At 43.1% G+C, this 25,796-nt stretch overlaps 1 protein-coding gene across 5 annotated transcripts in view; it reads right to left on the bottom strand.

Annotated features, from left to right (window-relative positions):
• Positions 1-835: 835 nt before the first annotated feature.
• The window catches only part of LOC116678993 (nuclear pore complex protein Nup98-Nup96), a 28,841-nt gene continuing 3,880 nt past the window's right edge, over positions 836-25,796 (bottom strand). For 2 of the 5 annotated variants that reach the window (XM_032508727.1, XM_032508728.1), the window contains exons 5-13: positions 24,906-25,081; positions 22,701-22,808; positions 9,488-9,671; positions 8,737-8,906; positions 7,829-7,965; positions 7,432-7,564; positions 5,568-5,661; positions 3,798-3,941; positions 836-967 (exon numbers count right to left, since the gene is read on the bottom strand). In XM_032508727.1, the coding sequence (XP_032364618.1) occupies positions 855-967; positions 3,798-3,941; positions 5,568-5,661; positions 7,432-7,564; positions 7,829-7,965; positions 8,737-8,906; positions 9,488-9,671; positions 22,701-22,808; positions 24,906-25,081 (1,259 nt within the window). In that variant the 3' untranslated portion in view covers positions 836-854. The remainder of the gene's footprint in view (positions 968-3,797; positions 3,942-5,567; positions 5,662-7,431; positions 7,565-7,828; positions 7,966-8,736; positions 8,907-9,487; positions 9,672-22,700; positions 22,809-24,905; positions 25,082-25,796) is intronic. The other 3 variants (XM_032508729.1, XM_032508730.1, XM_032508731.1) reach the window with 3 other exon arrangements.

The following is a 25,796-nucleotide window of genomic DNA, read 5'->3' as shown; positions in this document are numbered from 1 at the left end:
AGAAACACTTGATATCATCTCCTTCATCTCAAAAACATGTTTCATACAGCAACACTTTGGCTACCGTTAGCTTAGAGAGCTAAAGTACTGTTGGGCACCAACGTTACCTTAGAGAGCTAATGTACCTGTTGGGCACCAACGTTAGCTTAGAGAGCTAAAGTACCTGTTGGGCACCAACGTTACTTAGAGAGCTAATGTACCGTTGGGCACCAACGTTAGCTTAGAGAGCTAAAGTACCTGTTGGGCACCCACGTTACCTTAGAGAGCTAATTACCTGTTGGGCACCAACGTTAGCTTAGAGAGCTAAAGTACCTGTTGGGCACCAACATTAGCTTAGAGAGATAAAGTACCTGTTGGGCACCAACGTTTAGCTAGAGAGCTAAAGTACCTGTGGGCACCAACGTTAGCTTAGAAAGCTAAAGACTGTTGGGCACCAACGTTACCTTAGAGAGCTAATGTACCTGTTGGGCACTAAGTTAGCTTAGAGAGCTAATGTACCTGTTGGGCACCAACGTTAGCTTAGAGGCTAATGTACCTGTTGGGCACAACGTTAGCTTAGAAAGCTAAAGTACCTGTTGGGCACCAACGTTACCGTAGAGAGCTAATGACCTGTTGGGCACTACGTTAGATTAGAAAGCTAAAGTACCTGTTGGGCACCAACGTTAGCTTAGAGAGCTAATGTACCTGTTGAGCACCAACGTTAGCTTAGATAGCTAATGTTACCTGTTGGGCACTAACGTTAGCTTAGAGAGCTAATGTACCTGTTGTACTAATTCACAAATGATTACAAGCAGGTGAAATGTTAGTTTCTGAAGAACAGACGATGACCTCTCACCTCCTCCTTATTCTTGGGGTCAGACAGCGGGTTTCTGAACAGCGGCGAGTCTCCGTACGGCGAGTACGCCAGGTTGCTGAGCTGCTGCTGGATCATGGCTGTTGGGCCGCCGCCCGCTCGGGTCAGTCAGCGCTGGACAGAAAGACCGAAATATTATATGTTCTATTATTATATATTACTAACGGACCGGGACTGTTTAATTTAACAGGGACAGTTACATTAATTAAAATTGCAGTAAATGCAGCAGAATTAGCCAAAAGGCTATTTTTCATACGTTCGTCCCTGACACATCTAAAAATGTCTCCCTAAAAAACAATAAGAAGATTACAGTGAAGAAGACAAATACAGTGAGGGAAATAAGTACTTAACACGCTGCTATTTTTGCAAGTTCTCCCACTTAGAAATCATTGAGGGTCTGATGTCCTCGTAGGGTGCATGGCCACTGTGAGAGCATTCCACTGTGAGAAATGTCCACTGTGAGAGACATGTCCACTGCGAGAGACATAATCTAAAAAAAAATCAGAAATCACAATGTATGATTTTTAACTATTTATTTGTATGATACAGCTGTAAATAAGTATTTGAACACCTGTCTATCAGCTAGGAATTCTGACCCTCAAAGACTGTTCGTCTGTCTTCATAATGTCCCTCAAAGACCTGTAGTCTGTCTCTAAATGTCCCCCCCCCCCCCACTCCATTTATTATCCTAAATTAGATGCACCTGTTTGAGGTCGTGTTAGCTGCATAAAGACACCTGTCCCCCCATACAATCATAAGAATCCAACTACTAACATGGCCAAGACCAAAGAGCTGTCCAAAGACACTAGAGACTACATTGTCCCCTCCATTAGGCTGGACAGGACTACGGGGACATGTCCAAGCGCTTGGTTGAAGAAAGGTCCACTGTTGGAGCAATCATTAGAAAATGGAAGAAGCTAAAACTAAACTGGACTGTCAGTCTCCTCGGACTGGGGCTTCCATGCAGGATCTCACCTCGGGGGTCTCAGTGATCCTAAGAAAGGTGAGAAACCAGCCCAGAACTACACGGGAGGAGCTGGTCCAGGACCTGAAAAGAGCTGGGACCACCATTCCAAGGTTACTGTTGGTAATGCCCTAAGACGTCATGATTTAATACCATGCATGGCCCCGGAAGGTTCCCCTGCTTAAACCAGACCATGTCCAGGCAGTCTTAAGTCTGCCGACGACCATCTGGAGGATCCAGAGGAGTCATGGGAGGACGTCATGTGGTCTGATGAACCAGAAGGAACTTTTTGGTCCTAATTCCATAACCGTGTTTGGGGGAAGAAGAATGATGAGGCCCATCCAAGACCACCATCCCTACTGTGAAGCATGGGGGGGTAGCATCATGCTGTGGGGGGGTTCTGCACATGGGACAGGGGGACTGCACTGTATTAAGGAGAGGAGGGACCGATGCCATGTATTGGGAGATTTGGGGACCCAACCTCTTTCCTCAGAGCATTGAAGATGGGTCGAGGCTGGTCCTCCAACATGACAAAGCCCGAAGACCACAGCCAGGAGAACCATGGGGGGGGATCTGGAAGAACCAGATCAAGGTTCTGGCGTGGCAGGGCAAGCTAGGTCTCCAGACCTAAACCCATAGAGAATCTTTGGAGGGAGCCCGAAACCTAGCTGCGTGAAGCTGACACCCAACACCCACGTCAAAAAATTCAGCAAATAGTCTGAATGGTTAGTGCTCCGTTTGTGCAGGTTTGTGCCGTTTAAAATTTTCGTTTGTGCAGCTTTCGTCTTTGAGATATAAAGTTATAATTTTGGCCGATGACGTCACCGTCACCCTATCATGTTCCCAAACAAACCAAAGTGGGCTAGTTCTTTTAATTCTTCAGATTTTAGCTGTTGTACAATGTCTTGTTTGGAGCAAATGGGGGCGGATGACGTCATCGGCAAAAATTATAAACTTTTAATATCTCGAAAACAAAAAGCTGCACAAACGACAGGTTTAACGGCACAAACCTGCACAAACGGAGCACTAACGAACTACTAGCCCACTTTGGTTTGTTTGGAGCGATATGGGTGGTGGGGGATGTGAGAACTAGTGGAGCTAAAAAATATTTTTATATCTCAGAAACCAAAACTGCACAACCGAAAATTTTACGGCACAAACCTGCACAAACGGAGCACTAACCATCAGACATTTGCTGAATTTTTTGACTTGTGGGTGGTGGGTGGGGGTCAGCTTCACGCAGCTCAGAAACCTGACTGGTCTAGAGAAGATCTGTGTGGAGGGGGGGCCAGAATCCCTTCTGCAGGGTGTCAAATGGTGAAGGACTACAGGAACCGTTGGAACAAAGGCTGCTGGACCGATGTAACATGGATCTTCTCAGGGTGTTCAAATACTGATTTGCAGCTGTGTCATACAAACAAATAGTTAGAAAATCATACGTTGTGATTTCTGGATGTTTTTTTTAGATGTGTCTCTCACAGTGGACAGGTCTCTCACAGTGGACATGTCTTCACAGTGGGACATGTCTCTCACAGTGGAAGTCTCCACAGGGGACATGCACCTACAGAGGACATCAGCCCCCATGATTCTAAGTGGGAGAATGTAAAAGCAGCCAGTGTTAATACTTATTTTCCTCCCTGTATTTAAAAGCCATTTTAGGGGTTTTAAAAGAGTTATAAAACAGATTAACTCCTCAAATCCTGTTGACAGTGTACAAGTTTGCTATAATCAGGGTTAAAATAGATTATACCACACTTCTTTTCCATTTAATAATGATTTAAACCACTAGACAAGAAGAAGAATGAAAAGATTTTACCATACATATAATGTTAAACTTCTGATTTACATTATTTTTCATTTCACTGCGATACTGACGTTGCTGTTACGACCTGTACATTTCTCGGATTTTAATGAGAAGTTATATTGTCCGAGGAGCCTTTTAGTGATACTGATTGGCTCAGACCGAGCGCAGCTGCTCACCGATTGGATGGCTGCTGTGGCGGTCCGAAGCCCAGGCTGGTTCCACTGTGAACCCGGCCCCTCCGAACGTTCCCATCGTTCCCAGTGTGGTTCCCAGTTTACCCTGGTTATTCCCGAACAGGGAGGTCTGTCCGGCGCCCACTGCTGAACACACACACGACACGCGCGCGCGCACACACACACACACACACACACACACACACACACACCAACACACTTTTTATTGATACATGAGAGGATTGTCTCTCTCAGCCTAGAAGCTTGAGTAGTGTCTGAATAAAATATCTAGTTGTTAAGCTCCTTTCTGCAGATTCCAGCTTCTCCAACGTGAGGATTTACAGATCTTCTGTTTTACGTCATTGCATATTGATTGATTTTTAAACTTCCCCTGTCACTGTAGCAACTAGCAATTAGATGTTTGCTTATCCTAGGGAGCTGGGCAATATACCAATATTATGATGAAATCGTGACTAGAGGACTATATTTCGTCCTATGGCTCAGGATCGTCTTTTACGGGTTTACAGGCTGCAATCCGCGAACAAGAACGTCGTTTCTGAACTGTCTGTTATGTGCATTTACCCCCTTAGTCATAATATCAACCGTACTGATGATTTCTCAAAAATCTCATTGCACTGTGACGCAGGACCTGTTGGTTGTGTTTACGTTAGATGACGACGGACCCTGCGCTGTTTATTGGTGAAGGTCCCCCCCCGCCCCCCCCGTCCCCACCCCCCACGGGAAATACCCCTGGCCGCCGCGCTGGAAAGTGTTAGTGTTACGGGCCTGGCTAGCTCACCTGGTGGAGCGTGCGCCCAAAGTACCGAGGCTAAGTCCTTACAGCAGCGGCCGCGGGTTTAAATCCAACCTGCGCCCCTTTGCTGCATGTCGGTCCCACCCCCCCCCCTTTCCTGACAAGCTTGTCCCATCAAATAAAGACCTATAAATAATCTCAGTGGGTAATTAGTTGTGAAAGCACTAGTAGTCAACCTACAATGTTGTGATAGAGGTACGTGGTGCAGAGTATTTGAGATTCTTAGTTCTCTCTATCGCCCAGCCCTAGTTTCTTCTTCTATGGCTCCATGGCGGTCTTAGTCTTCCCTCTGACCCCTACGTCTGAAGCAGTCGGGACAGATTACACAGCAAGCTCAACGTGGACCGACACGAGAAGAGGATCCGCTTTGCTTTCGGTCTGCCACGCTGTGAGAAAGAAGCTGCAGGACCAGAACCCAAAGATATCAGGAATGATCATAGAAGACAAGGAAAACCGGCTTAGAAGCTGGACCCGGGTAATATTTCCTCCTTGATAAATGACTGTAAATGATCATTATTATTCTCCTTAATTATGTTGACACGTATCATAACATTCATTTGACACGTAACTACCGTACGAGTAGTGAGAGCTTTGGATTCTGATGAAACTTTTAATAAACACCTGAAGACACATCTTTTCAGACGAGCTAGCTTTTAACTAACAACATGGCTTAGTGTGTTGTTGTGTTGCTGTTTTTACTTGTTTTGTGAAGCCCTTTGTGAACCTTCTTGTATGTGAGAGGTGCGTTATGATAAAGTTTATCATTAAACATATGCACCCCCTTATATTCCTTATTTATTATTATTATTATTGATTTATGTTGCACTGTCAGAGTCGTAGAGCATTAATGTCTTCTTATGTCTACAGTTTTCCTATGTGTCCTGTACTGGCTTTAGCCTAGTCTGGTCTGGTCTAGTCCTGGTGTCATTTGACCCCTCCTGATGTGGTTGATCCGGTACCTGCTCCGAAGCTGGTTCCCAGCGCCGCCCCCAGTCCTCCGGTGGCCGGCTTGTTCCCAAACAGACTCCCGGCAGCGGGGTTTGCACCGAAACCTGCACCAAGCCAAAAGGAAAACACTTCTCAGTCATGAAAGTTATTAACTGTTGTTGTAGTCTTTCCGTCAAAGTTGAATATCAACACTTTCGTTGATGCTTTTAATCGATGTTAAATCAATTTACGTTTTCCCCTTTTTTCAACACTTTTGACGCCTTCAATGTTTGTCACTTTTGGACAACATGAGGACAACATGAGGACAACATGAACTAGGGCTGCACAATTAATCAAATTTTAATCGCGATCACAATTTGGACTTCCCACGATCAAATTTGCGTGATCGAGCGATTATTTTTTATAAAGCGTCATTTCATAGAACACTCCGGGTTTTTTGCAAAGCCCATCTCCCGCTCCGTTAACCCGTCTGCTCATGAGCCAGTCAGAGTAGTTCACTGCACCCCGTGCAGCTAAGTTTCTAGATGGAGACAGTCCCAGAGGACAGAGTAACGGGAGGACAACTCAACAGATAGCAGTCGGTAATACGTCAGTCTCAAGGTTTACCAGTTTACCAGTAAACACAACACTTTGTCCCATCTGTTGTTTTTCAGACAACAGCGGTGACCAGTGCTAGTCGGTGCTAGTTAGCGTCTGTTAGCTAGTAGCGTCTGTAGCTGTTAGCCTCTTCTAGGACGCACCGGTGCTAATGTCCTCGCACCCGCTGCAATGCTGTTTATATGGATATGGTTTAATTTTGCGTTACATGACCCATTTCGTCTGTAAAGCCGTGCCTGTGTTGGATCTTTCTACTCTCTCTCGTCCACTCTCTCTCCTCTTACTCTCCGCGCCCCGCCACACAGCGGCCGCCGGTCCACACTTCTGATATTGTCTACAGTTTAATTTTTTATTAACACAGCTGTATATTGTTAAGTATGAGGGTTAAACCTGTATTTGTTACCAGTGTTTCGCGGGTAACTCTGCTATCGCGGCCGCCACGGCGAAGAACACAGAAGAAGTTTTTGAATGCAACTAACTTCAGTGGTAGACTAACAGCGTGGGAGACGGAGCTGCTGGACCTGGACCTGGACCTGGCCTGGCCCAGGACCAGGACCAGAGATGTGACCCATGGCCAGAATATCATAGTTCATAAAAAGCAGCGCAGCTAAGATACAGACGTTTCATACAGACGTTTCATACACACGACGTGTGTATCCGCCGTTCGACCCGTTGGACCGTTCATAATGATCAGCCGTCTCTCTGTGAGTAGCGTCCACCCCCCCCCCCCCATCCCTCTCGCAGTTATAAATAGCCTATGACAATAAAATTTGTTTTGGTAAAATCAACAAATAACGTAGAATAATTGCGATCAAATTTTGATCAAAATAATCGCGATTATCATTTTGGCCATAATCGTGCAGCCCTAACATGAAGACGACATGAGGTTGACTTGGGGGCACATGGGGGGCCAACATGGGGGCCAACATGAGGACGACTTAGGACGACTGAGGTTGACTTGGGGGCAACATGGGGGCCAACATGGGGGGCCAACATGAGGACGACATTAGGCTGACTTGGGGCCAACATGGGGGCCAACATTAGGACGACACATGAGGTGACTTGGGGGCAACATGGGGGGCCAACATGGGGGCCACATGGGGGCCAACATGGGGACGACAGAGGTTGACTTGGGGCAACATGGGGGCCAAATGGGGGCCAACATGGGGGCCAACATGGGGGTTAATGAAACTCTGATTTACAGCAGAACCTTTCCGTTTATGTTCTATAAACCACCAGGTCACATTTCTCCACCCTGAGCAGCGCTGCAGATCACACGAAGGTGGAGGTGTTGGTTCCCGTCCCGCGCGTGAGGGCGGGCTCTGTTCCCAAACAGCCCGGTGCCGGTGCCAAAGGACGGGGCGCTCGTGGTGGTGGTGCCAAACCCGGCTGTCTTATTACCGAATAAACTCTGTTTGTATGGGGAACACACACACAAAAAAAATGATGTTCACTCACAAAAAAAAACTAAAATAAAATAATAATAATAATAATAATAATATAAATATCTGATAAATATAATCTGCGGCCCAGTTGTCAGGGCTGTGTCTAGACCTTCCGATTGGTCGAACACAGGCGTGGCCGAAATGAAACCTTCTACCACCCTGTGTCTCGATCCCCAGCCCGTCAGCATGGTGTCTGCTGTTGAACGGAGCTCCTACACTTTGGTCTGTACCTGTGTGCCAACAGTCCCAAACCCGTGTTGGTTGCCCCGAACAACCCGGCGCCCGCCCCGAAGCCAGTGGCGGCGCTGGTCTGAGCCGCGCCGAATAACCCCCCCGTCTGGGGCGCTGCCGTGTTCCCAAACAAACCCTGAAAACAGGAGAGGACCGGTGGGACACAACATCCTCGAAACTGAGACTGAGAAGTCAGTAGACAAGGTGAGCAGATTCATCAGTTAAAGACAACATGTTGATCGAGTAGAAAACAGAGTCGTCGGTGCTTCTAGGACCAAAACAACCTGGTGCAACCGGGGCAGGACACAGCAGGTTAGAGTAAAAACATGCATATAGAACGACATCTCCATGGAGAGAAGGACTCTAATGAAGATGTGATTCTACATCAAAACATCAGTCACAGTTAAGCGGTCTTTTAAAAAAAGGAGGAAAGAAATGGATTGGATTCCTTACAACGCTCTTTATAAATACAACTTTCATTCCTGACTAATCTCTGTGTTCCTCTGAGCTTAACTATTAAAATAGTCATAAATCTTTGCTTTAACTCAAATATTAGGTATAATTCTACATAAATGAGGACTATTGACCATGAAATCCAAAAAGTAGTAAAACTAGTAAAGTGGAGTTAGTGAAAACTACAACAAAAAAGAAAAATTTTGTCTGTTTTTGGCGCGGGAGAAATACACAAGGGTTAAAAACAAATGTACCTATGTTTATTCAAAGCGTTTTATGAACTAAGTATATCAATCAAACCAAAATGTATATACATATCACTTCACATCAACCAGCAGGAATCCAAAGTGCTTAAAAGAGTAAAAACACACATATCATACAAAGAATGAAAACAGTAGCATCTGAAGATAATATAACAGCCTTATAGTAAAGCTGGTAGAGAAAGCGTCCTCACTATGCTGCTGGTGTTGGCCTGGCCCATGGTGTTGGTGTTGCCGAAGGAGAAGCCGGTGCTCTGGGTGGTGGTGGCCTGGCCGAACGGCTTGAACAGGCTGTTGGCTTGTTGTGGAGCCGGCTGCTGCCCAAACAGCCCCCCCGTGGCTGCACCGAACCCCCCCGCAGGGGCTGGAAAAGGATCAAAACACACGTGTTGATTTACTCACTCCCAACTTTTTGATAGAACCCACATATGATTTCAATATATCATATAGCAATCTAAATAAAGACATCTTAAAAGGCGCTCCAAGCGATGTCACGCGTGTTTTAGGCTACATTCGTTGGCCCATACATCAAACATTTACTATCTGCTAGCTGCCTGTCCCCTGAACACAAAGGACACACTGTAAAAAACATCTCACTATCTGCTAGCTGCCTGTCCCCTGAACACAAAGGACACACTGTAAAAAACATCTCACTATCTGCTAGCTAGTCTCATTTTATTTGAAAATACTTCTAACGTCCACAACATCACTTAGAGCACTTTCAATTTTTTGCAAGAAGAGTGCCTTGGACCCGTCTTTTCTGAAGATCTATTTGAGTCAGAAAAATCCTTTGGTTTTTATAACCCGGCCTAAACATTTTTGGGTTTTTATATCCATCCATCCATCTATCTATGTATGTCTATGACACGTGAAAGACCCAAAGAGGTTGGTTCCCGCCAGATGTTTGAGCTGAGGAAACGTCACCCCTGTTGTCATCGCCCTCACCTGCTGCACCAAAGGTGCTCTTGTTCTGCCCAAAGGAGAAGTTGGTGTTGGGGGCGGCGGAGCCGAACAGGCCGGTGGCGGCGCTGGACGTCGCCGTGGCAGCACCGAACATACCGCCTGCCGGCGCAGCCATCGGGTTGGTTGGACCCTTCCGGCCCGCCTGGTAGTCCTCCAGCCGCAGCTCCTGCAGGGAGACACACTAGTTTCAACTGAAACCACCAAAACTACACCTGACTGAGCTGCCCAACAAACCAAAAGCGACACACACCACACACACACACACACACAACACACACACATACCCGTTTTATTACCTCGTGGGATCCAATGACAGGCAGCAGCCTGATGGGATCCACCCTTTCTAGAGGGTCTAGAAACATGATTTTACTGCTAAATTTTTATAAATTTTTGTTAACACAAAAATCACTTCAAATATCAAACACTCTCAAATAAATTTTAGACCTGAATTTTGTTCCCCCTTGGGGACCAGACCTGAACTTTTGTCCGTCCTGGGGACCAGTCATGTTATGTGTATTGGCAAATAATCAACACCACTGTTGGGCACTACACAATACATGACAAGCATTCTGTTAGATGGAAACCACACATTAGAGTAGATTCTTTCATATCCAAACTTTAAACAAGCTGATTTCACTGGTATACTTTGTTTTACTGTCCGTTTACTTAGTATTATTGAACACATAGCAAATAAAATCATTTCTAAATTAAATACTGGTTGTCATCAATCTCCAATGACAAACACAAGACCTGCTTTACAAAGCTGCTTTTACTGTATAATGTTTTTTAACATATTTTCACAAAATCTTCAAACAGCCTTTGCATTTATTTACTTTTTTATTAACCCAGTTACATCCTACAAGACTCATTCTGCCTCTAATTTAACTTTACAAGAAGCTAAACTTTGGAAAGCCCATAATCTGGTGAAGGAAGAGGAAGCCGGGTGTGTTGCTGTATTAAGACTTCACCAGAAGCTCCTACAAAGAGATCATGTGATGTTAAAACCCGCCCCCCCCCCGTCCCTGACGCTCAGTGGGAAGATGCATGAAGGATTTACTGGAAGACGGCACTTGTTCTTGTGTGTTGGTACAAGCAACTCTTTGCATTTGTTGTGACTTTTTTTATTCTACATTTATCTTTGGAACCAAGCAAACCGGTCTTTCGGCTACTGTCTCTGGTCCACTGAGGACAACTGTCTCTTTCCTTTGCTTCTCTGAGACAATCTGTCCAAAAATCACCTAGTTGGTTGCATCAGCACCAGAGTCCAGAGCCCAGATGGTGGGTCAGCCCTGTAGGGAATACTTTCCTCGCTAAATGACCATTTGTACATCAATAACTCTGGTGGAATCGGCAAAGTAAACTGTGTTGTTGTCTGCTCAGTTCCTATCAAACTTTACTATTTATGACACTTCAGCTATGAGAAGCTGCACAGGTGCACTACTCATGAGTGAGAAGGGCTGGAAATGGCATTGATGTAGGAAGCACAGAGCTTACAACTGGATGGTGAGACTTGGACGTAGCGTCAGGATTATATCTTAGCTCGCGAGCATAAAGAAGACCAATTTATATTTCACAAGCGTGGATATTACTCTTCATGCCCTAATTCACCAATGGAGAGTTGTAAAGGTAGCTATCAGTACGAAACCAAACGGGGAGAGGCAAAGAATGGCTCCTGTGTATAAAACAAGGCAGGAAGCACCCAGAGCAGGCGCAATATGCATAAGAACGTTTGCTTTATGAGCACTGGAGGGAAACACGCTCTAAAAAGTCACTTATCATTAAGTATATAAGTATAATAAGGACAGAAAAACAGGTCTTCTGCCTGGACACCAACTCTTGGCTTCCTGTAACCATAGCTGTCAACCAATGGGTAGACTAGGGAGCTCCATGTGGGGGGGGGGGGGGCCTTGAAAGTGACTAATCACAAGAGGGTCAGTGCTGATTCTATGCAACACGTAGTGAGTAACACGATATACAAATTGGAATTTTGCAAGTGAAGTATTTAGTACACTTTATATTAGCGTGGGCATATTGACAGTACCACTGTGAAGTCCATCTACACAGCAGATACAGTTTAGCCAATCATGACTGACGGATCTTTTCAGAGAAGTTGCTGCTAAACTCAGCCTGTACGGCCGTGGAAGGAAACAGACATCTTGTTATTTGTAAGTGCTTCTGGTGAGGTCTTACTACCGGCAACACACTCCGATTTCCCATGTACTTTACCAGATTGGACTTCTGCCAATGACCAACTCCTCTTCTTTGAGGTTTCTAAAGAAACAGACAAAAAAGACAATTAGGGACATAGTAAGGTGATGTTAAAGATTATTTAATAACCAGTGACAATTAGCAAATGTGTAACTTTTACATATCCTAAAAGTGAATATTCTGCACCAAGTCAAAGCCTGTAAAAAATAAAAACAGCCTGGTAACCTAATTTTCTGTAGTGTCAGATTTAGTGACTAATGTGTGAAATGTTAAGCTGTCGCTGCTTAGTGGCTGACAACAGAAACGAATAACACAAGCACCGACTACATTTACAGGGGAAAAAATGAAAACATTTTTGACTTTTAAGGTACAAGAAAATGCAAACAGCGGAGTAAAGGGGGGATTGCTGGGGCATTCTAGGAGGTTCGGGACTTAGTCCGGACCTAGAACCCTAATTTATCTAAACTGAAGCAATGCCAAACAGGACTGGCGTGCCCAGCTCGTTAAGAGCCAGTGCATGATTATTTTAGCTGCCTGTTTTGTAGATCTTGGTTAAATAGAACCAACATTTGACCTAATCTAAACTGGCAACCCAAAGGCCAAACACTTCATTTCCTGTATTCTGGTGAATTGCTATTTCTAACTTGTTTTGAATCAATGTATGCTGGAAATATCTTTATGTAAAGGGAAACATAGATTACAATCCACATATAAAACATAATGGAATATATTGCAGTAATATTCTCAGGCCTACTATATTGCTTTCAACTATGTATTCTCCTTTTGATTTTTTCTAATTATATGTGTGCCAGCACACTTAATAAAACCGAAACTATGGCAAAAATACAAAGAACACAAAAGCATCACAATCCACAGCATGTGCACAACACAGAGCATCAATTACTGAAAGCACAATGAAATAAGGCAACTTATGATTTCGGGGGTTGACATAGGCTATTATACTATATTATATATATATATATAGTCTGGTTTCACAATTGTCAGTCAACTTTTCAAAATACATTCGGGGCTGACCCCCGCATCACATCACCTACACTCACACACAGAGCTCACAATCGGTCATTCGCTAAAACTTCAACAGACTGGCCGGCCGTATCAGCTGTCTTGATTGCGTCACTTTAATCCAAAAACCTTTAAGACATTCTTTAGTCCTCCAGTGTTTTATAAGCGAGTCTAATGAGACGAGCTGTCACTGATTAAGACACAGGAAGTTCTCAAAAACACTATGTCTGTAAACATTAAACATCACAAAGTCACAGTCATTCAACAGACTTAATTGTAATTGTCTTACAAAAATAAAAAGTGATACAGATACAGCCCCCCCCCATCCCCCATTCTTTTCTCATTGGATTTGCATCAATCTCCAATATGGCATTTCTAAAAGCAAATTAACGGAAATCCATCCATACTACTTAAAGAACTACTTATTGTACTTCTTCTTAGAAACCAAAGGCTCACACGCCTGTGGTTATAATTAGCAGAAGGCTAACCTATTAGCACCATTTTCTCAATCTCTGAAATGAGGTGCTCCGTTTTATTCATATACAAACTTGAGTTCATGTTAATGTAACTATCTAGAGCCTTGAATATTAATATGTCATCAAGGGCTTACAAAGAAAACGGGACTGTCATTCTCCTAAAAAAATCTAAAATTACAGCTATACAACAAGATTGGGATCATAATCAAGATGGTAATAATTGAAATTTACTAGTTCTCTTACAGGTTACTGTATGGAAGGAGGGGCTGAGGGAGGAGCTCTTAGAACAGCAAGAAGTGCATTAAGTTTATGAAATACTGTTTTAAGGTCCTGTCAAAATTATAGATGAGTATATCAATGCAAAAATGGACAGTTAACTGCCAATAATTTACTTATTGGCTGCTTTGTCAGTTATCTGTGTATTTATTCGCCCCTGTATAGACTGATAATTTATCATCTTTGAGAATAACACTCATAAAAACTAACTACAAACATATTTTTTAAAACAGGGCCTAAATTATTAAAGATTGTTGGGTCTATATTTCACTGCATTTACTGTATGAAATACCTGTTTGGGGCCACATCTGTTGGTTTTATTTAGTGGATACTTTTATCCAAAATTAGCTGCACATTTGGAGCAACAGTAGGCACATCTAGTGTTACTGAAGGAATGGTTAGACCAGGAGTCCCAGTCTCTCTCATCTTAACCGCTGATGGGATCTCTACCTTGTAGCAACATTCCTACTTCTGAATATATCGTATCACAGCAATCAGACTAAACAAAGACATCTCAGCAGGAAAAACGCTGCAGTCTGAAGGTCTGAACACTCCCAACTAAGCTTTCACCTTCCAACTCCTAGTGTTTAGTAGTTGTGTGTGACAAAGGTACTTACCAAGCAAGGCGTGTGCGAGTCAGGTGTCATGGCTTCAGTCTGTGGGTTACCTGTGGAAGCAGGTTCAGAGGGCCGCTGTCCTCTGTTGGATCTTGAGGTTTCTATAAGAAGAATAAATAGTTTATGAAATGAAAACAATGTAGGTTTCCACTGTGGAAAATCAGGAAAAGCAGATATGGAGAAAGAAAATTCTGCAAATACTCCACCCACACTATTATAAATCATCATCCAATGTACAACAATTAACCAATGGTAACCTAATCTGAGAATGCAAACTAGACCGTCAGAAGAACATCCCAGTGCTGTAGGTGAAGCAGTCAGCAAGGCTCTACTTCAGTTCCTGGCATCTTTGTAGTGCTCGGCAGAGCTGCTGCATGTCAGAGTGTGTTCTAGTGGTGTGTGTGGTCACTTTGACAACGGCCTTTAGGTAGTAGACTGGATTCCATACTTGCCAATCTTGAAAAATTATTATTTTCCAGACTATTTTAACATCATTTTTTTAATTTAGCCTTTAGTTTGTATAAATAATCTTTAGCTGATTATGTTTAATCAGGAATACTTTATGTTCATCCCTTCAGGAGAAAGGAGAATTATTATGTTAATCGTGATCTCCACAAATATGCGAATACTTTGATTGAAAACCCCCCCAAACTGAATCGGTGCAGGCAACGCTGAGTAGCTACAGCTACGTGGACAAGCTTCAACTGAGCTAAAACGGAAATTAACGGGGCAAGTTTTAGAGCCTTTGTGCCTCTTAACAGACACACAATGCAATTAATATGTCTGTACAACATAAACAATGTCTGTACAACATAAACAATTAATATGTTTGTACAACATGAACAATTTATATGTTTGTACAACATGAACAATTAATATGTTTGTACAACATGAACAGGGCCCTTACGTAACATCCAGATACGTGTTCAACTCAGACATTGTTTTAAAAAAGTCAAATTTATAGCAATGAAATGAGCAGTGAATCAGATAAATAGGTTTTTCCCATAATCTTGGCTGTCTATTCTTCATAGTGCATATATTTTAAAAAGTTGTCTATCTCCCCTTAATCATGCTACTGAGTTACTGTTGACCTGATTTCACAAAGAGCCAGGGCCCTACCCTCCTACACCCCGTCTTTATTAAAAACTAAAACATAAAGTGTAAGAGGCCCCATTGAATAGGCAGGGGAATTTTAATGTTTGTATGAATATTACACTATTGTATCACATTTAAAATTCCACCTTATTATTACCTGGCGTTGGTGTTGTAGGTACTCCATGTTCCAGGATAAAGATGCATTATGATGCCCCTCAGGCGTTGGAAGCGTTCCTTCAACCTGACATAGGCTGCACTCTACCTGCAAATGGTTAAACACAAACAGTTCATGTAACATCTGCATCCCATTGTTCTTACATCATTTCATATGTCTAATTTGAAGGATGCCCAGTAGTCGCTCTACAGTTAAATTTCATTGAGTAACAAATAACAAGGTTATGTTTGCAGCTTGTGGAGATTACAAAATGTCCATGCTTAAACCTATACAGAGAAAACTCTCCCTTTCTTAAGAGATGGTAAAAGAGATGATAAATTAGGCTTGAATGATGTTGGACTCTTAGGAGTCTGTTTACCTGCAGTTAACTAACCAGGTTAAATGTGACCATGTGCAGAACAGACAGCACTGCAGATATTGATGAATGATGAAAGCAGAGACCTTTACAGAGGCAATGCCTCCTCGGATTTAAAATAACAGCAACCAGACTGAAACTTAACACAAAGCAGCCTGTAGAAGTCTAATAAGTCTGTTTCCACCACTTCACATTTGACTGTTTGTTACATTCAGACACATGTTGCACTGAGTCTGTCTACCTAGCCCAGTCTTATTACCACAGCGTCAAATATTAAACCTATTAAACCCTCTGTGTCTACATCTATCTAGTATAACTATATAAAAGTTGAGACCAGCCAAGTAACAGCAACAAAAACCATTACAAAACCAAAAACATGATAAAATACTAGCTTAAAAGTTTAAAATTTGCTATGCTAACACTGTAACACTAGCCCGTGAGAAGCTAACTAGCTATTGTTAGCACTGGCAAACCTTGCTAGCTAATATAAAAATGAGCTGCAAAAGATAGACTGCATACACGTTAACCACAGTGCTTAGACTAATTAATAATGACAAAAACAGTGTTACATTACTTACCTAACGTTAGTTTCCCTCCGTTTCTTCATCCATTAGTGTCTGTAGCTCCTTCTGTCTGTGCTGCTGCCAGCGTGTGCTCTGCTGTTCCTACTAACTGCACGTGCAGGTGGAGCCGCCCACTCAGCCACTCAGGCACCGTGTGGGTGGGGGATGGGCACAGGTGAGGTGGGGACCGGACGAGTCAGGAACCGTGTGTTCTGAGGATCGGCAGCTGAATCCCGGAGGCTGGGACAGGAGGGAGGCAGGCCCAGGGTACGCTGGGGACCGGGGGAGTCAGGAAAGGTGTATTCCTCCCTTACCTCTTTGATCCACTGTGGGCTGGGTAGCAATCTATTTTATGGTATTGCTGGATTGTGTTTCACTAAATTATAATTTCATCCAAAAAGAAAAATAGTTGTATACACTTTAAATATCCTTAATTTTAGAGTTAATGGTTTTGCCAGAGTTTACATTTAGGAATTTTGAATTGAGCGGTGTTGCATTCAGGCCCTGTTTTCTTATCAATTAAAGCTTTAAACCATAGTAACTATTCATTGCCTCAAACAAAACTAATAAACTGATAGCTGGTGACACGAACGGAAGCCGTTCATCTCGCTGCCATGACACAGAGCAGATTTTAAAATCAGCTATGTATTTCCACTATACTTAAAATATGCTCAGCACTTTTCCTTGATGCCAGTCAACCGTTTACAACGAGGAACTGACGCTGTTATCTCTGCTCTCTTCAAAGCCAATAGACTCTTTTGACAAAAACTGTAATTTTACATCACAAAACACTAGTCTCTAATCTCTGCCTCAATCGTTAGTTTGTTTTATTGTGTGGCTTTCTTAACTGTTAAGCAAAAGTAATGTGGTTATCTGTGCTAGCTGCTGGTAAAGGATAACATGTCCTGTGCTGTGCTCCATAGCAACTGCCTTGATATGTGCAGGCAATCAGCGTGGAGGGCCTATTTTATTGTGGATATCACTATTATTTAAATATTAAATTAGAATGTGACTATAACTGTCATATTGCCAGACTGTCACCTGTAACCACCACCTCTCTTCTGTCATATTACAGTCTAATTGAGTCTGACCAATGTTACCCTGAGACATACAAGGCTGTTCATGTCGTTGCTACTGTGAGTTATACTGCTGCACCAGAACACTGCCTCGGGTCGTAAAGTCGGTGCTGGGGTAATAGGATCGGTGGGGTTCTGCTGGTTTGGGCAACTGGGCTGCAAGGCAGCTGCACAGGAGGTACTGGGACGAGGAGCAGGCCCGTGAGACACCATGGAGCTTGCCCTTATTGACTGCTGCTCCTAAACAGTGACATTGAGGTTGCAAAGTTTAACAACCAGGAGTCTGTGCATGACAGAGAGGACAAACTAAAACTGTGAAAAATCTTGAACTAGAGTTACAGTATAGAAACTTGCAGCTAGCTGACAGCAGCTACATGTACCTGTCTCTGTCAGCTAACGAATGTTAGCCACTAAGTTACTGGATGTAACTTGCAAGTAAGGTTATTGCTGGCATTAACAGATTTATTACAAATAAATCTCACTGCGAGAGAAAGAGAAAGCAAAGCACAGAGAAAGAGAACCAATAAAAGTGTGACTTCCACCAGTAGGCTCCAGTACAGGCAGGCTGTGTACAGCAACCAAGTTTACTGATCAGGAGGGACACCGCTCTCTCTTATTGGTGTTAGTGGAGCAGACAGAGCAATTAAATGGGCTTTACAAGCTTAGAACCCAGCACAGTTCAATTCAATTCAATTTTATTTATAGTATCAATTCATAACAAGAGTTATCTCAAGACACTTTACAGATAGACCACACTCCAGAATTTACAAGGACCCAACAGTTCTAGTAGTTTCCTCCAGAGCAAGCAACAGGGCCACAGTTCCACTGTACTATTTCCAGCAATGTTAACGGCATCCTCAGTTTGCATAGGCTAAGAGAGCACTGTTAACTGCAGACTCACTTTGTATAGGCTAACAGAGCACTGTTAACTGCAGCCTCACTTTGTAGAGGCTAACAGAGCACTGTTAACTGCAGTCTCACTTTGTATAGGCTAACAGAGCACTGTTAACTGCAGCCTCACTTTGTAGAGGCTAACAGAGCACTGCTAACTGCAGACTCACTTTGTAGAGGCTAACAGAGCACTGCTAACTGCAGACTCACTTTGTATAGGCTAACAGAGCACTGTTAACTGCAGCCTCACTTTGTAGAGGCTAACAGAGCACTGTTAACTGCAGCCTCACTTTGTAGAGGCTAACAGAGCACTGTTAACTGCAGCCTCACTTTGTAGAGGCTAACAGAGCACTGTTAACTGCAGCCTCACTTTGTATAGGCTAACAGAGCACTGTTAACTGCAGCCTCACTTTGTATAGGCTAACAGAGCACTGTTAACTGCAGCCTCACTTTGTAGAGGCTAACAGAGCACTGCTAACTGCAGACTCACTTTGTAGAGGCTAACAGAGCACTGCTAACTGCAGACTCACTTTGTATAGGCTAACAGAGCACTGCTAACTGCAGAATCCCTTTGTATAGGCTAACAGAGCACTGCTAACTGCAGAATCCCTTTGTATAGGCTAACAGAGCACTGCTAACTGCAGAATCCCTTTGTATAGGCTAACAGAGCACTGCTAACTGCAGAATCCCTTTGTATAGGCTAACAGAGCACTGCTAACTGCAGAATCCCTTTGTATAGGCTAACAGAGCACTGCTAACTGCAGAATCCCTTTGTATAGGCTAACAGAGCACTGCTAACTGCAGAATCCCTTTGTATAGGCTAACAGAGCACTGCTAACTGCATAATCCCTTTGCATAGGTTAAGAGAGCACTGCTTAATGCAAACTTACTTTGTATAGGCTAACAGAGCACTGTTAACTGCAGCCTCACTTTGTAGAGGCTAACAGAGCACTGCTAACTGCAGACTCACTTTGTATAGGCTAACAGAGCACTGCTAACTGCAGAATCCCTTTGTATAGGCTAACAGAGCACTGCTAACTGCAGACTCATTTTGTATAGGCTAAGAGAGCACTGTTAACTTAGCAGCCTCAGTTATTGTTTGTTCAGTCAGATCAATCAGTCAGTACTGGTACATTATGTCCTCCAGTTTCTTTCCCTCGGCTCTCTGATTACAGAGTTTCCTGGTGGAAAGAAAGCTTTTCTTGTTGCTAAAGTAACTGTAAACTCTAGCTACCATCAGCTAGTTAGCTCAGTTAGCCATGCTGCCAGGATTGAGAGGTTGAAGCACCGGGGGAATGTTGGTGTTTTCCCTGCTAGCACATCCCGGTCGGAGGAAGAGGTTGTTAGGGCCAGGGCATAGGGGGAAAAAATGCTGGTGCAGAGAAAGAAACACTCATGTCATGCCAGAACCAGAGCCATGCATGCAAGCATCAGAACCGGGTTCAGAAGCCTCTCAGACGTCATGGGAGAGACTGGAAGACAGAAGGGAAGACACTGAGAAAGCTAAGAAGACAAACGGAGAGAGTGACCAAGCAAGGGTATATCTCTGACTATTTTATTGTTGTCGTTATATTATTCTGCTGACAGTCTGTGAGTTGGGCCTCTTACTGTTGGACTAGTAAGACTTATATGCTGGTTTATGGTTCTGTTGTTCACTTGCTTTAGGTTTGGACTGAAATATTGGCTTAAGATATTAAGCATGACAAATAGTATATAATGTTGTATACAAAATATAACATATCATATAATAATATTGCTGTACATGTACAGATACAAGGAATATATGCGTAGCATTTAACCCATTCTAACTAGTTAGGAGTAGTTTGCAGCCGTAGTCTGCAGTCCCACCTTACCCTGCCATCAGGCTGTGGCATTGGGACAAACCATGCGGGGGCCACACTGCTGGAAAAGGGCCACACTGCTGTGAAAGGGCCACACTGCTGTGAAAGGGCCACACTGCTGTGAAAGGGCCACACTGCTGTGAAAGGGCCACACTGCTGGGAAAGGGCCACACTGCTGGGAAAGGGCCACATTGCTGGGAAAGGGCCCTGAACGTCATTTATCAGAGTTTGGTTGGTCACCCTCTCTGTGACAGTCTGATCTGATCCATATCTTTATAATTGAGTAAACTGGAGATAATTGTTGCTAACTGAAGTTTCAGTTTGCGTGGCCGTATCTATTAACTATATTTATGCTCTCAAGCTCAAATAAAATCTCACTATTTAATAAATTGGCTGTAAAGTTTTAAACTACATTTCAGAGATGAGTGAAAGACAGGAATCTGCTCAGATGAGATCTTAATGAGTGCAACATGGACATGTTTATTTAAAGCAGCTGCGTCTATTGGTATTAGGATCCCTAAACACGGATTAAAACACTTCAAAAATAAAGTGTTATAACAAACTAAATGAACAAGACTTACCTTAAGATAACCTTATTGTAAGATGATTTAAGTTGAGATTATAATAACATGTGACCCTCTGTATGGATCATACTAAGGTTGCAGGGTTAAGGTGTTAACACACATTTCTGCTCCGGGTAACACCGATCAGGTTTGGCATCGGCTCAACCAGACGTCCACACACGTAGGCCTGATCTCTTCCGTCATCTTTAGCTGTGGAACTAATTTTAAATGTGCACGTGGCACCTGTTCACCAAAATGAAACATTGGTTCATTTTAATTATTTATACCCCGTACACTTAACCAGTGTCCAAGTATCTACTATGGTAAAATGTTTTTGGATTTCTGCTCTCTTTGAATTTCCTGGTAGTGTATCAATTATAGAGAAAAAAGACTACTGTAATTAAATAAAACATATAAACACATATGTATATGTGTATCTATACAACATATGTGTAAGTAAACAAATATATAATAGTAATACCATATTAGAAATAATGTTTGTACTTAAATTATTAATTGATATGCTTAGTGTTTTTTCAAAGAATAAAGCCTAAATACATATGTTTATATGTGTGTGTATATATATATATATATATATATATATATATATATATATATATATTATAAAATATATATATATATATATATATAATATATATTACAACATGTGTACACAAACAAATATAAAATAGTATCATATTAAAAATAATTTTTCATAATTATAATTATAATGATATGTTTATAGTGTTTTTTCAAAGAATAAAACCTTTTTCAAAGGACGTTTGATGATTAAATGGTATTTTGGTAAAACTAATTTAATAACATTAAAGTTCTGATCACATTAAAGTGAATAGACCAAAGATATTCACAAAATATGAAGCTTATATGATACACACTATTACACACTTTGTCAGGTGAAAGACCCCACCAGTGCAGTTTCACACACTGTAATACCACCTCTGACCACTAGGGCACACACACTTTGTGTGAAAATCTGACCGATGGGGACCATTTTTTTTTTTCAAGAAAATTGCACCAGGGCTATCAGCAGGCTGTTTCTATTGATTCCAATGCTTGTGCCTCTGGGGACCGGGTTTCGGTCCCACGGGAAAAACTGGTCCCCATGAGGTGAGTCATATGTCAGGTCAGGGACCCCACCAGGATATAAGAACGAGTGCACACCCACACACACACCACACACACACACACAAACACACACCACACACACACACACACACACACACACACACACACACACACACACACAACACAACACACACACACCACACACACACACAAACACACACACACACACCACACACACACACACACAACCACACACACACACACAACACACACACACACACCACACACACACACACACACAGTTTCTAATGAACCTGGAGGCAGCCAAAAAAAATCTGGGGCAATGAATCTGTCGCTAGCATGTGATGACGCAGTGATTAGGACGATTCTCTCCAACCAATCGGTAGTCTGCAGGTTTAACATCACCTTGTGGTTTCTCCTCAGCTCGCTTGGAACCTCGACTGAGGTAGTACTGCATAAAGTACCTGTTAGTGGGTACCAGGGACTTTTTATCAGAATGGAAAACCCAAAAAGGCGAGTAGAGTGGATACCACGCAGTGGAAAAACACTATTAGTGTATATTACTGCCTGATAGCACACCTGGCTGGTTTTTTCGTGCAGGTCACCTGTGCAGTCTACGAAATCTCTCTCTCTCTGACACACTTGCTCATGGAAGGAGAGGAGATGCCAAAATGATAACTAGATAACACGTTTGGTGAAATGAAAACTGCTCTGGTGTGCTAGATACGAACATGTTCTAGTGTCTTCTCCCCTCTGTCACAGTGAACTAAATAACTGGGTTGTGGACAAAACAAGACATTTGAGGACGTCCTCTTTGGGAAACACTAACTTACATTTGTTCATTTTATTTTGTAATATAGTTGACAGCAACATTGCCAATAATCGTTAGTTGCAGCCAACTAAGAGCAGCGGGCGGCCCGCCAACTCACCTCGAGGGACTTGTTCTCGTACTCCTTCATGGCGGTGATGCACTGGTGCTTGGTGTTGATGCTCGTGGTCACGCCCGCTTTCACCATCGTGTCACTTCCTGTTGGAGGCTGAAGGGATTTGACAAGTTTCAGGGTCAAAAGGCTTATTTTGTCCATCACTTACCTTTTCTTTTCATACATACACTCACTGTATACAGTATCTACTTCATACTAATCTTTTAAAGTAGGCTGCACAATTAATCGAATTTTAATCGCGATCACGATTTGGACTTCCCACGATCAAATTTGCGTGATCGAGCAAATTATTTTTTATAAAGCGTCATTTATAGAACACTCCGGGTTTTTTGCAAAGCCCATCTCCGCTCCGTTAACCCGTCGGCTCATGAGCCAGTCAGAGTAGTTCACTGCACCCCGTGCAGCTAAGTTTTGATGGAGACAGTCCCAGCGGACAGAGTAACGGGAGGACAACTCAACAGATAGCAGTCGTAATACGTCAGTCTCAAGGTTACCAGTTTACCAGTAAACCACAACACTTTGTCCCGTGACCCCGTCTGTTGTTTTTTCCGACAACAACATGACCAGTGCTAGTCGGTGCTAGAGCGTCTGTTAGCTTTTAGCTAGTAGCGTCTGTTAGCTGTTAGCTAGTAGCGTCTGTTAGCTGTTAGCTCCTCTAGGACGCACCGGTGCTAATGTCCCGCACCCGCTGCAATGCTGTTTATATGGATATGGTTAATTTTGCGTTACGTGACCCATTTCGTCTGTAAAGCCGTGCCTGTTTGGATCTTTCTACGCTCTCGGTCCTACTCTCTCTCCTCTACTCTCCGCGGCCCCGCCACACAGCGGCCCGCCGGTCCACACTTCTGATATTTGTCTACAGTTTTTAATTTTTATTACCACACGCTGTATATTGTTAAGTATGAGGGGGAAAACCTGGTTGTACCAGTGTTCCGCGGGGGTAACTCTGCTATCGCGGCCGCTACAGAAGGCGAGAACAAGAAGAAGTTTTTGAATGCAGCTAACTTCAGTTGGTAGAGTAACAGCGTGGGAGACGGAGCTGCTGGACCTGGACCTGACCTGGACCAGGACAGGACCAGGACCGAGATGTGACCCATGGCCAGAATATCATAGTTCATAAAAATTGCAGCGCAGTGAAGATACAGACGTTTAATACACACGACGTGTGTATCGCCGTTCAACCCGTGCTGGACCCGTTCATAATGATCAGCCGTCTCTCTGTGAGTACGTCCATCACCCCCCCCCCCCCCCGCCCCATCCCTCTCGCAGTTAAAAAAGCCTATGTGACAATAAATTTGTTTGGTTAAAAATCAACAAATAATCGTGAGAATAACGCGTAAATTTGATCAAACTAATCGTGATTATCATTTTGGCCATAATCGTGCAGCCCTACTTTACAGTACTGTTTTTCCCAGTGAGTACACCACAAAACTAATACTAACTGTACTATCAGCAAATTATACAATACCAGCGCCAGGCTGCAACTTAAACTGCCAATAACTTAGATATTTTCCTAACAAATACAGTATTTTCTGTTCTACCACAACCAGGGTTAGTGTTTTCCAGCCGGGAGCAGCTCCTGCGTTTATGTTGAGCTTTGTGTGGTTTAGATTCGCGTCCAACGACACAAGAAACAAAAGCATTTTTAGGATGGAAACTAGGGCGGCGCTTCACGTCAAGTCATTGTCATCGCTTGTTTAACTGCACAATACACGTATCGCAAAAGATTGCAACATCATGACACTCGGGTTTATCAGCAGAAAACTGCATTTCAAAATGAAACTGTCAACTTCTTCGTGCTGTCTGTTAAGTTGAATTCAATGTTTAACTTGTTCCATAAAAGAAAGTTGGAACTGTTCTTTTCATTTCTTTTAAAATTGAACAAGCAAGCGTTGTCTTAAGCAGAATCCAAATGGCAGCAGAAATACAGATTACGATAAGATAATTAAGATATGCTGCACTTTAACATTAGGCAGCTTTCCTTTCTGTGTGGAGTTTGGATCCCTGTGTTAGCGTGGGTTTCCTCCGGGTACTCGGTTTCTTCCCACCATAAAGACATGCATCGTGCATCCCACGTAGGACGACAGTTGAAAAACAGCTGATCGGCTAACACTGGCACATTTACAGGAATGTTGATTAATGTGCATTGTCCTTATCAAATGAATAAACAAACAAACTTAAAGTACTCACATTGAACTTGACGGTTGTCCCTGGCTGCTGCTGAGCGGCGGTGAACCCCGAGCTCCCGAACAGGGAAGCAACACCACCTCCACCAAAAGGGTTGGAGGTGGTGTTGGTCGACCCGAACAGTCCACCGCTGCTGGTGCTCGTCCCAAAGCCTGGAGGACACGATGGGAGGGACACTTCTTCAGATCGTTCAGATGTTTCATAAGATAAACAAATCAAAACGACAACGGGACTGAGCAGGTAGGAAACAGAACTGGAGCACTGGATTGTTATTTCACTTTGTGTTAGTAGATACTTTAAATGTAACAAAGAATTGAAAAATGTAGGCAAATGCTGCTTTACACTGAATATCTACATTTTTCTTTCTGGTTTCTGACTTTGACTTAGGTTGGCCAGGGTCTGTTTGAGGTTTCTGCCTGTCTGCACATGATGGGCGGCAAACCCACTCTGCCCGGCCGCTCCATTGATTTCCTGTTGGAATCGGCACTTTGTGATGCGCTCAAAGTTCAAACTATTTCAACTTTGACCTAGTTGCCGCTGACCTTCCAAGGTGCAACCAGTTCCTGTGACGCGCTTTGCCTCTTTGCCCTTCATCCTACCTCACGGTGTTGCCGCGGATCGTGTGTAGGCGGCTGAATGGTTGAGTCTCTGCAAACTAAAGTGTGTAGTCTAGACTATTCTATAGAGTCCTGAGATAACTTCTATTAACATCATGTGTCCTCAGGTCAAATTTGACCCGTTTTCAGTTCATTTTCCGTGTTATAAAAAAAAACGGCCCAATAAGTCCGAAATAAGCACTGAAAATGTCAACATTCAAAATATTTTTTAAAAGCACCCACAACACTGAAAAAGTGACAAAAATGTCAGAAAAGGAGGATCATGTTGGAAAAACGT

Source organism: Etheostoma spectabile, unplaced genomic scaffold (genome assembly GCF_008692095.1).
Source record: "Etheostoma spectabile isolate EspeVRDwgs_2016 unplaced genomic scaffold, UIUC_Espe_1.0 scaffold00009035, whole genome shotgun sequence".
Classification (NCBI taxonomy): Eukaryota; Metazoa; Chordata; class Actinopteri; order Perciformes; family Percidae; genus Etheostoma; species Etheostoma spectabile.
This window is presented reverse-complemented; position numbering and strand designations above follow the sequence as displayed.